At 39.2% G+C, this 13,153-nt stretch overlaps 1 protein-coding gene across 1 annotated transcript in view; it reads left to right on the forward strand.

The window, feature by feature from the left end:
- XKR4 (XK related 4) overlaps positions 1-12,006 on the forward strand; it is a 231,340-nt gene extending 219,334 nt beyond the window's left edge. Inside the window, exon 3 of the mRNA XM_075705898.1 lies at positions 11,060-12,006. Within this exon, the coding sequence (XP_075562013.1) occupies positions 11,060-12,006 (947 nt within the window). The remainder of the gene's footprint in view (positions 1-11,059) is intronic.
- The last annotated feature ends 1,147 nt before the right edge of the window (positions 12,007-13,153 follow it).

Consider the following 13,153-nt stretch of genomic DNA (forward strand, 5'->3'; position numbering starts at 1 on the left):
ACCTTTCACCAGCTCATTTCAGCCTTAGGAAAATTGTCTTCAGATACTTAAAATTTATTTTAAAGTTGCTTTGTCCATGCTCTTGACATTTCTATGGATATTCATTTAGCCACACAGATGATTAAGACCCTTAGAGCTATCAGGAATAATGTTTTAAGCCCTCACTCTGAGGGGTATATATGATGGGACTTTCAAAGTCCACATCTCCTTCTTCTCCAGCGTTTAGCCTTTACGTAACTGGACACACATATGTTCTATTAATTTAAAAACAACTACTTGGAAATACCACTAACCATCAAGTCTTCTTTGTAGGTTATACCCTGATCTCTATAGTACCATTGCATATTGAGAAGGGGAGGAGATATACTTCCCCAAAACAAAGAAAGTAAGAAAGAAAGTAAGAAAGAAAGAAAGAAAGAAAGAAAGAAAGAAAGAAAAAAATACATCTTTAAGGATGTCCCAACATTACACTATTTCAAAGGTACTGAGGGGTTCTATGTGAAAAACTGATGTCCTGGAAACCTTTGCTTTTAAAATTCTGAAGGTCCACAAAATGTTACGCTGAAGTTGTTTGAACCCTACAGAACTTCAGCCAAATCAATGGCTGAAAACCATAGGTAAATAGACTGGAAAAAAAATGTGCATTTTTAAAGTGAAGGTAAATACCCCTTGGAAGGATGTTTTCTCCCTTGTTTGTAACTTTTGAATTCTTATGCGCCTGTTGCAACACAAGTATGGGATTCACTCAGTGTTCATGAGGCAAAGCTTTGTGCCTTGTATTGTACACTGACTGATTGTTATCATTCTATCTCACTTTAAATATATATATCTCTACGAAACACATCACTGAAGTATTGAATTTTGTGCGTTTCACTCAAAAAAAAAGAGAAGATAGTAAATTTTTTGTGACTGCGTTAAATTAAAACAAGCAGATGTTGATATGTCCTTCCTTTTTCCAGAATTTATACTGTTCTCTATAGACTTAGAAAAACTGCTGTTGTAGTAACTTTCCAGTCATCCTGGCTATTCAGCCATTCTGCTCCCACATCATCTAACTAAATCTCAGGAAATTACATGGCAGCTTTGATATTCTCAAACATCCATTCTTTGAGGTCACCAATGCCTTGTAGGGTCTTAGCAGGTAGCAGGACACTTTTCAGAGGAAGGAAGGTTTACAGAAGTTTGACGTATGTTTCCATGTATCCCTGTGCAAGGAAGTATTTTTCTTGACTAGTCCTGGAAGGAGCATATACAGCCGGGCCCCTGAAGCCTGAACATTGCTTTTTAATGACCACATGTATGGTTTGTGCATGCAAAAATATATTGCAGTGAGATCATTGGATATGGCGGGTTGACCTTGGATTGCAGCCAGACACCCACCCAGCTGCTCGGCTACTCCCCCTCCTCAACAGCACAGGGGGAGAAAATAGGATGAAAAACTATGTGGGTTGGGGCAAAGACAGGGAGATCCCTTACCAATTACCATCACGGGCAAAACAGACTGACTTGTGGAAGATTAATTTAATTTATTGCCAGTTAAAATAGATGTGGATAGTGAGAAACAAAGACAAATTAAAACAACACCTTCACCCCTGCATCCTCTTTTTACCAGCCTCAAGTTCCCTCCTGCATTCCTGACCCCTGAGTGGCGTGGGGTGATGGGGAACGATGGGTTGCGGTCAGTCCATAACACTTTGCCTCTCCTACTCCTTCCTCCTCATGTTTTTCCTCTGCTCCAGCGTGCGGTCCCTCCCACAGGATTACAGTTCCTTCAGGATAAACCTGCTCCAGTGCAGGCTCTCCACAGCCTGCAGTTTCCTTCAAGAAATATCCACGGGCTGCAAGGTGGATATCTGCTCCACCGTTAGTCTTTCACAGGCCGCAGGGAAATACCTGCTCCGCCGTGGTCCTCTCCCACGGGCGCCTGGAGCACCACCTCCTCCTCCTCCTCCTCCTCCTCCTCCTCCTCCTCCTCCTCCTCCTCCTTCTCCTTCTCCTTCTCCTTCTCCTTCTCCTTCTCCTTCTCCTCCTCCTCTCAGCCTGGTGCTTACGCTGCTGTTCTCCCTTTCTTCTTTTCCCCCTCCTCTGACTATTGGGCGTTTTTGTCCTTTCTTAAATAATGTTTTCCCAGAGGCACCACCATCTTGGCTGATGGGCTCAGCTGCGCCCTGCAGCGGCTCAGTTGGAGCTGGCTGGAACCAGCTGGAACCGGCTGGAACCGGCTGTGTCTGGCACGGGGCAGGCCCTGGCCTCTCCTCACAGAGGCCGCCCCGCTGCCAGCTCCCGGGCACCGACACCCAGTGCGTTAGAAAACAGTCTCACGCAGAATCGATTAGGAAACCAGCACTGTTTCTAGCACCGCCATGTTTTCACTTTAACGGATTGTTTTCCAAATCGTGTACTGGTTTAGTCCTGGCTTTGGTGGTGTTGCTTTCAGAGCTGTTATTCTGAAGGTTTACTTTCCTGCCAACTTTTGCTGTATGGGCTCGGTGCGTGCCCACAGCGGCCCCGAGCAGCCGCCGGGGCCTGGCAGGCCGCTGCGCTGTCAGCTGGGAAGGGCGGCATACAGGCCTTGGCACAGGTGATGACAGTGACTGTGTGAAAGAAACAAATACTAATACTCATTTTCTCCCTATTCGTGCTCGTACGCTGTTGTAGACTAAGTACAATGTCTTTTTTTTTAAATATTTGCATATTTCTAAAGAAAAAAATATCATTTGTTTTCATAAAAGACTGAAATCATCTAAATGGCATTTACTGTGTACATCTTTTTTTTTTTTTTTTCACTTGATGAATATTTTTCCAAAGTGTTTCCAATAAAAGAATTCCAGTTGATCTTGTTAGCAGCCATGGAGCAAAATCTGTGTGCCTGTTTCCTCCAAATCAGTGTAATATGCCAAGAGAAACTTTTTCCAGAAGTTGCATAAGCAAAAGGATATAAAAGCTTAACAGACAAATAAAGGTAAAATCACAGAAATGTGGATAGACAGAAATGCGTTTCCTCAAAACTTACGTTTCAACAGGATTTTTTTATGTGTCTAGTAGACTGCATCTTTTTCTCCTGTTGGGCAGCTGGGAGAAGTGGTATTGCTTCTGCCGTTGACTTTACGGAAGGTGTTCATATGTGCAGTGCATTGGACCGAGCAGTGCAGGTGGAGCCTTCTCCCATAGATGGTGCCCTATCTTTAGCTTAGCATTATGTTATCATGATGTTGTTTCTCCTCAAGAGGAAATGGCAGGGGTTTTTTTCTGCTTGGGGTTGCTGCAGTCTCCAGATAATCCCTTGATTACTACAAGCTACTTGCAGCAACCACAAGACATCAAAAGCACTTTTTGCCAAGAAGAAACGTACAAATCATGGAAATGAGCCTGGAGTCAGTGGGTATGTTTATGCTGCACATACTTCACTGGAATATAAAGATACCAAATTACCTAACAGGCAAGGAGTCTAGCTGTGAAGGTACAGAAGTCTAAGTTTAGCTTCCTAATAGGAGAAATGATCTCATGCTGTCTTGCCAAGCCTGGCAGCATACAGACTACATGCCATACATGAGTACCTGAGAGTTGTCACTGCCTGTGAAGGACTGGACTTGATTAGGGCCTAATAAGGAGCCCTGAATTGTAATTTATAAATATAACACGTCTTTAGTAGAACAAGAAACTAATAAACACTAGGAAAATATACTTGTGAGGGAGGATCACCAGGATGCGCACTCAGCTAGTAACTGGCCTTAGCTAGCATATTCCAGCAGTGTGACTTCAGTTCAATTATCTAAAAAGAGTCAATTACTTTTACAGATTGATGAGCAGGTAGCAGAGCTTTTGGTTATTGTGCCCCAAAACCCTTTCATCATTAGCTGTCTGTGGAGAAAGAGAGGCCTGAATTACTGTCTCTTGAAAGACAGGAGAGGTCCAACTTTTATGGTTCTTGTGGTCCCTGCATGCTAAGTTGACTTTCTTTATCTGTAGTAGATTTTATTCATAGTTTCCAAAAGAACTCCTGGGATATTAACAACAAAATTTGGGTAAAAGACTTAGTTTAGATTTGGGGGAGAGTCAAAGGGAAACTGTTCTTGATGTTAGACTGGAGTAAAATTATGACCATCATTCAGCTGTAGACCTGTTTAAAGCTATGACCAGGACTGCTGCTCAGCAGAAGCTTCTCAGAAGGATGTCTAACAGTTAGATTTGCCAAGATGGATATGACCTTGAGTGCAGCAAGAGGCAAATCATTAGGCAGGTGTCTGGTACAGACTCTTAAGAATCTGCTAAAGGTACGTACAATAAGCCAAATATTTGTCAGTTGACTTTGGTCCTCTACACAGAGTCCAAACCACCGCTGGAAAAAATTTAGGAGTAGGTAAAATGAGTAAGGTTGACAGTAACATTTAATATGTAGAATGTTTCTAGACTTCCAGGGCAAAGGTAAGATGTTTTGGAGAGCCAAATTAAAGAAACAGCTGGAAGTTGTCTCACCAGATGTATCTATAGAAAGCAGCTGAAAGGTATCATGGGAGAAATTATTCCTATGTGTGCTAGCATGTTCTCTAAGCATTAAGTAACATTTAAGAGAAGTAATATCAGGCATAAATCTGACTTACATTTCAACAAGGAAGAGTTCCTGTCATCCCTTATGCTGCATTACGCCACCCCAGTATGCAATGGGAAAAAGTTAACTCGAACATTGGCAGATGAACTGATGAAACCATCTATATTGCCTTGAATATCCCCAGTTGTGAATGCAGCCTGTGGCAAACTCTGGAAATATGAACTACTAGAGATGCATTCTCAGACACCATCACTCCCATGTTTGTGGGTAACAAACAGTCTAGGCAAAACTACAGAAGTGGAGAATTTCAGTAAGGTGCCTTTTCTATCTGGGCACGATCAGATCTAGTGGCCCTGAAGAAAGAACAAAAAAGTCCCTTTCTGACCTCAAGCAGCTTGTTTCAATTGCACAGAAAGCCTTTGGCTATGGTTTAGGACAGCTAATGTAAGACAAACTTGCTGATGTGGGAAAGTAATAGGATTACCTTGGCAACGTGCTTATGGAGAATAACCCTGGACAACAAGGCCACAAAACTTGGAGTACAGAAAGATATGTTAAGATCAGCATACAACATACTTTAGGGGTTGGACCTACTGCAGACATTAACTTAGCGGTGCTCCCCTCTTCTGAAAAAAGAAGTGTGCCAGCAAACAGTGTCAGCAAGGATCCTGACTATGAAATGTCCCTGACTATGAAACCTGATGACAGACACTTAAGGCTGTAAGGATGGATTCCAGTATGGATACTTCAGTACAGTACTACAGCTTACCCCAGCAGGCTACATCTGCAGTCATCAAGCAAAGAAATAACCTAGGTGAGGGCAAGAGTTTATATTGTTATCCTTTTAGATCATAGGAAAGCATAAAAAAGTAAGCTTCATCTTTACGTTTCATCTCGTAATATTGGTCAGGGAGTGAGACCCATGAGCATGAAACACATACTGAGAACCTGGACACACAGTCCCTGATATGATCAAAAGCTGCCCCTGAAGCATGCCAAGCGTCCTGTGTACTAAACCACATGTGGAAGCACAGTATGTATACCACGTCGTACATTGCCGTAAAAGTGTATGGGAATAAAAGAATTAGTGTGGAAACCCATAGACTATTGTCAAGCTGCCTGCAAGGCCTCCACATGAACTTGCACTATAGCTTGTGGCTATACTTGCAGAGCAGCATGGCAAAAACTGTGTAAATATAGCAAGCCATTTTCTGAAGCTGGAGGGATGCAGTCATGATATTCTGTTTCCTACAGGATTGAGGCCTTTGAGGAATGTTAGAGATCCTTGCTTTGGTTCAGAGAAGCAGCTGGAAGCTTGGATACATATAATGTCACTTCTCCAGCTGGGTAGGAACCTCGTAAAAATAGGCTTTCTTAAAAAATGTTTCGTGGTTCCAGATCCCCAGGCAATGTTTCCATGCCCAGGTGTCCTGCTGCATTTGGTATTCCTGCTTTTACCTTAATTTACTCCTGTAAATGACGAGATGAGTACAAGTTTAAAAAGGAGGATGAAGCAGAGACAGACTTGGCAGGAGTTTGATTTCTGAAACCAGGCTGAATGTCAAGAAGCGCTTTCTCTGATCAGGTCATTCATTTATAGGGTTTTCAGCTGACCTGAGGTATTCTGTACTTATTCTGTATAGGATTTATGGACTGATATGATTAGAAAAAAATGTAGTTTATGAACCTGAATATGCCTTTACTCTCTCAGGTACAAATCAGGAGTAAGGTAAAATTAGTGTGAGAATGAGACCCGTATTTTTTTTCAGTTACGCACCATTCTAAAAGTTATATTGTGGGAGTGGGAGAAAAATACAAACTAATAAATCATATATGCTGCTTAGACATTGAATTGCTTTCCTCAAGGTTAAATAAATTGTGCATGTTTGGGAGAACAATAATGCAAAGGCAGAGGTGTCAGCAGCATACAATTAAGTTGTGAATTGCCAAGCAGAGATGTAGTATGGAAAACCCTTATCGGTTGTGAGCAATTCTATTTGAATTACTCATGAACATTGCAGTCAGATTTCTCACAAATACAGTCGAGGAGAACTTCATCGGCTCTCCTGTAGCTATTTCAGCTTGCTTGAAATAATACTACATTTGTGGCTGTACCTATCTCTGTACACATTCTCTTTTCCCTCATACATGTTTGCTTTCACTTGTGAACGTTGTGTTTGTGTTTTTTTATCTTGTCTTTAATGAGCTGTAGCTCATTGCAGTGTATTATGTATTATATTTAAAGTACCAGTACAGATATGACACGCCCTATAAAAGGCAAGAACATCTCTTATATATGGAGAAATGAATCATTTCCAGGGAAGGAAGCAAAAATTATAATTCAATCAAGGCAATTCTGTTCTTTGTTTTCAGACAGGAAGTGCGCTATCTTAAGGACATCTGAATCTCATCTGTAATTACAAAGTTGTCATTCCTTTATACAAATAATATAATTAAGTAATGCAAACTGTTAACAGAATAAAAGAGGTTAAATTGTCTTTTTCACTCAAAATAGATTCTAATTAGTTTCTGACAGAAAGTTGTCCTAATACAATGACTTATTGGCTAGTCTCACTATTGAGACTACTGTTGATGGGCTAAGCTACGAAGGCTAGTGGTGGGTAGGTACACTGCTGACTAATTGCTGGTGAAAAACACCAGTTTTTCAGGTGTCCATTTTAGAAACAAACAAAAGCATAATTTGCCTGATGCAATAGGTGGAGTGATCCTTTTCCTGTGCAAAGCCTGTTTTTGTAAAGAGTAAAGACTCTTCAGGACAGAATTTTAGCGACCAAATCGTATACTGAGGAAAAAATTTAAAGGTTCAGCTTTAGAAAAGGGAAAAACAGGAACATGCTTTCATGTTTCCCAAGGTCATTTTACAGAATTCCTGCTTTCCTGGACTTTTAACAGTCTGTAACAGATGACCATATAGTTTCTTGAGTATATATTCACTGAGAATGGCTAGTTAATCTTAATTTCCAAGATCAAGACTCTAAATACAAGACTGATATACAAGACTGTCAAATATACCAGAAAGCTGCCGCGACACCTGAAGGGTCAGTGTGGAGGCTGCAGCTGAGCAAGCAGGAAAGCTGATGCTCGTTCTTCATGAAGGGTGGCTCCACAGATCACAGTGCAATCTTCTCTGTGCATTTCTGAATGGCAAGTAAGCCTTCCTGACTGCGGAAGTTAAACCACCTGCATTGTTACAGATTATTTGTTTCCCATTAGGTCTATAGGACATTCTATTCTCTTTTCCTGGTGCCATGTTAATGCCTTTAAAGTTTTGTTTTGCTAGTAACAGAAATTTATTTTAGTTATTTTGAAATACGGATAAAGAGGTTTCTATGAACACATACTCAGCAAATGCATCAATATGTTCTAATTAATGAATTCACCATTCAGTGCTACAATAATTCACTTTATCTCTAACCATTCCCAGTGAATTATTTATATAGTGACATGTCTTTATTTGCAAACTGCCATTTGCATTATTGCTTTTGTTATTAATTATACTTTTAATAATTCTTTAGTGCTTGGTCTCATCAGTAAAAAAAAAAAAAAATGGATGGTGCCCAGGAAGCATTTAGCCTTATCTTAATTCTGTATCCCTAACACCATTGCCAATAGCACAAGAGTAGATAAATAATACTTTAACTGGCAGTTCTTCTCTTTTGTCCATTCCCTTGTGTCCTTTTCTCTCCTGTATGCCAATATCCCTGAGTTTGTTCTGTAAAAGCAAAGGATGTTTCTGTATTAATGACTATTTAAATAACAGAATTACATTGCTATTGTACTTGCTTCTTTCTGTTCCAGACAATGACTATGAATTAATTAGCATTAGAATACTGGAAATTCCTACGAATTTTAACATTTTATTTGGAACAGTCTGTGTGCATTATTGAATGATTTTACACCTCCTAATGCGAAACTGATGATATCTCTGCAAACCTCTGGGGGAGCGTGTGAGGTCACTAAAGTTAGATTTGCAAAGAAAATACATGGATTTCTCTCTCACATTATTCTTTCCTGTGCTGCTATTTTTGAGCTCTTGCTCAGAGTGGCTCATTTGTATTGAAAGATTCTCTTATCCTTTATCCTGTTCATCTACCTTTCCAAACTTTTCATTTCATAAGGGAAATGAACTGTGGTTTTTCAATACTTAAACATTCTTACAGGAAAACGAGAACTTATGTTTTCAGCTGTAAGTGTTGTCTCCAGAGATAATGGTCACTGAAAGGCAGCCCAGCATGAAAAGCAAATATACATGTCAGAAATGAAAATAATAATTTATACCATGTCTTCTTCCTGTCTTCATCGCTGATAGTTTATTCCTTCCGTGAAGGAGGATTCCAGAAGTAACATTGGTGTTTTGGCATGCAGGCATCTGCGTGGGAAGAAAAATGATGAAGTTTTATTAAAAATTCTCCCTGGAATCCTAAGTTTGTTCTATATTTCTGCTGATTATTTGTTATTATTTTTGTTTTTAAAAGAAAGGTTTTTTAAATTCATGGATTCATGGGAGCTCACAACATAATTAGCACCCTGCCAGTGACTGAGGGAAAAACACTGGCAAACACAATCCCTCCTGAAAGCAATGAATCCCTCTGTACCACTTACTGAGCAAAATCTTAATGTGTTAAGCCAGGTGGATTGCTTAAATAGATTTTTTTTTTCCCCTTCAAAATCAGGTATAATAATATCCATAACCTACATCTTTCTGGTTTAAAATAAACTTTTTTTTTTTTTCAAAAGTGAATAGCAACATGTATTTACCATTCTGTATTAACAAAATTTGCATAAAATTTATAATATTTGAGTAATACATTTTTGATGGTTAGCTTTTAAAGAAAGCTACTGAACAGGGAAGAAAAATACTGTCTATGCATCCAGAACCGGAGGTTGTTGAAATGATTAAACAGCTTTTAACAACAACAAAAGAAATGTTTTCTTCATTTCAGTTTGATTTACTTCAATAACTAGTTCAAAGTTGAAGAACTGCTTAGAAATAGAGTAAGCTGAAGCATCATTATCTTTAAATGGCCTAGGAATAAATTCTCAGTCTGGGATGCTGAGACTTATGAATTCATTCATTAACTGTATATAAAATTTGCTTTGGTAATAAACCAGTTTTAAGTATAAAATATTTCATACATTTTTCCTCTGTATACAATGTTATTTATTGCCATTTTATTTAAATAATAAATACACTGAAAAGGCTGGGGTTTTGCATGTCAATTGAATTCCCATTCCATGCAAAGCAGCTTGATATGAGTCATAAGTAAATAAAAATTAATCTTCTAGTAAAGAAGAATTATCATTCATTTCTAACAGAATGCTATGTAAGTGTTAAGCATTTGAATAATTCTGCTGAACTATATCACTTCTTAAATGGGAATGTAAAGTATTTTTCTGGTAGTGTATGGCAGTAACAGATTAGTTTAAAAACTAGATTCAGTTGCAAAGCGACTTTTTTTTTTAAGTTTATCTACCAACAACAATCAAACTCACTTGAGGAAAAAAGAATAATACACATTCAAAATAAGCATATAAAGTTTTTTTTAAAAAAAAAAATTATGGTTTTTTTTTATTTTCAAGTGAATAGGAATTATTTTCACAAAAAAAGTTTGAAAATCTCATGAGAAATTATTTTATATTGCATTCTTTTTGTGAAAAATATTTGAGAGGTTTTCCAGAAATATTATAGTTGAGGGCCTTATAAATAAGTAATTCTGTGATATATGGGAGACAGAATGGCTATATGAACAGTCGTAACTCCCTACTTTAGGAGGATCTATACTCAGAATTTTAATTCAGTAGAAAATTCCAACGTTTATAAAATCAATTTAATTTCCAACTGGAAGGAAATAAAGTTTTGACATATTCTACTTATTAAAATTATATTTAAAAGTGGTGGAAATATCAAAATGGGCAATATTTTTCCCTCAGCAAGAGTAAGGCTGTTAGTTTAAACTGACATAACAAGAGTTACATTAATTTCTTTCAAAAATTTAGATCTATGCTTTTTACATTTCTATTGATTTAGTTTATATGTATATGATGCTGGTATTTTAATTAGAAAGACTTGGTTGCTTTATATTAGGCTTCTTTAATGACTTATCAAAATTGGAAAATTTATAGTCTTTCTTTAAAACAATAACCACAGTGGGTCCTATTAAATCACACAGCTGACAGAGACACCTATTCCCGGCTTGCTCAGTTGTGAATTAATGAATTCTTCAAACATAAAATTGCTAGACAAGTGTTTCAGTGTAGTTTGCTGGCCACTCTTGTCCATGTGTATCCAACATGCCAGTGTGCTTATAAGGGGAATGAAATCTCAGCAGTAGAGGGCCATTTCTCAGTGCTAGCTGAGCTAAAGGAGAAGTAAGAGATTTTATGATGTGAGTGGGGAAAAGCGCATTTAAAGCAGCAAGGATCTCACCAGTTTCAACGAAATGCTGATATATTCATTACACCTTAACTGCATTTCCTGTTTTCTCCTAGGTCTTACTGCTGCAGCATCTCTTGTATCCCTGGCTTGGGCTTTGGCTTCCTACCAAAAGGCCCTTCGTGACTCCCGTGATGACAAGAAACCCATCAGTTATATGGCTGTTATAATCCAGTTTTGCTGGCATTTCTTCACAATTGCAGCAAGGGTTATTACTTTTGCTCTGTTTGCCTCGGTTTTCCAGCTGTACTTTGGGATCTTCATCGTGCTGCACTGGTGCATCATGACCTTCTGGATCGTCCACTGCGAGACAGAGTTTTGCATCACTAAATGGGAGGAGATAGTTTTCGACATGGTTGTTGGGATAATCTATATCTTCAGCTGGTTCAATGTCAAGGAAGGAAGGACACGCTGTAGGCTTTTCATTTACTATTTTGTGATCCTTTTAGAAAACACCGCCTTGAGTGCTCTCTGGTATCTGTACAAGGCCCCACCAATCTCTGATGCATTTGCCATACCAGCACTGTGTGTAGTGTTCAGCAGCTTTTTAACGGGCATTGTTTTTATGCTAATGTACTATGCCTTCTTTCACCCCAACGGACCAAGGTTTGGGCAGTCGCCAAGCTGTGCTTGTGAGGACCCTGCCGCTGCCTTCACCCTACCCCCAGAAGTGGCAACAAACACTCTACGGTCCATCTCCAACAACCGGAGTGTCACGAGCGAGCGGGATCAAAAATTCGCAGAGAGGGATGGGTGTGTGCCTGTGTTTCAGGTGAGACCCACCGCACCATCCACACCTTCATCCCGGCCACCAAGGATTGAGGAGTCTGTCATTAAAATCGATCTGTTCAGGAACAGGTACCCAGCATGGGAGAGACACGTGTTGGACAGGAGCCTGAGGAAGGCGATCTTAGCATTTGAATGTTCCCCTGCTCCTCCACGGCTACAGTATAAAGATGATGCCCTTATCCAGGAGCGCTTGGAATATGAAACCACACTGTAAACAAAACAAAAACACAGCTTGAAGAAGCTCTGACATTACAGTCCAAATTAAGGGTTGACAGTAGGGCTGTAGGAATAACTAAACTGTGTACTACAAGTAGAGCAGCAAGCTGTAGTGTTCTTAGTCTGGCTATCATCATGATTATCATTTGATCCACTGTGTGCAGTCTGTCTGCAGGACACTGATACAGCAGCAGCACCTGAAAGCCTCAAAAGACCCCAAACCCTGGCCCACACATACAGATCAGTTACTTCAGCTGGGGAAACTCACCCACGACTCCTTGCTGCTATGAAACTCTGACTGCACAGTACTTATAATGAAACCAATAGGAAGGCTCTGACCAGAGCTTTCAACTTGAGCCAGTAGTGCATTTTATTTTAGAAATGAATGATTGATATTTGCATAATCAATGGCAAAAACAAACAAAAAAAACCCTTTTCAAAATAACAAAACGGTAGCACTCAATGTTGCTGTTATGAAAACTGTTTTCTGGGGAAAAAATAGGAGCATAGAAGTTTTCAATACTCCCATAAATAAACCATTCAGGTTAGAACAGGTTTGCAAAATAGTTCTTAATTAAAAAGACACATCGTCATGTTTGTAAGGCTGTCAATGGAAAATAAACTAAATTCTGATTAATTAGGTCATAAACATTAATACTACCAGAGCTGTTTGTTTCCTGTGGAATTTCAAAGTCTTTTTAAACGCAGTTTCAGTTCTTTATGTTACTTTCAACAGAAATCCTATGCAGCTCACTTCTGGTTTTCAGGAGGAATAAGGAGCTCTAGCACGTAGTGATGTAAATTAAATGATAATCATGATTCAGTGTTCAATTTGCAAAAAAAAAAAAAAAATATGTAAAAGAACACAGGGAAGTATAGTTTTCGTATTCTAAACTTTTTGGAGGACCCCATTCAGATATTTCGGAAGAAACTACGAGGAGATGAACACACTGAAACTTCTCTGTTTCAGGACTCAGAATGCATGATTCAGTGTGTGAATGTATGCAGGGGTGACAAGAGACTGTGACATGCCATACCCTTCTAGTGCCAAACATTGTCTAACTGCAAGGTTGATATTGCCTGAGGGACAGATAACAAGTGGCACGAGCCCTACCAGAACAAAAAGCAGGAAAGACCAGTCAAGT

This window comes from Pelecanus crispus, chromosome 2, assembly GCF_030463565.1.
Source record: "Pelecanus crispus isolate bPelCri1 chromosome 2, bPelCri1.pri, whole genome shotgun sequence".
Classification (NCBI taxonomy): domain Eukaryota; kingdom Metazoa; phylum Chordata; class Aves; order Pelecaniformes; family Pelecanidae; genus Pelecanus; species Pelecanus crispus.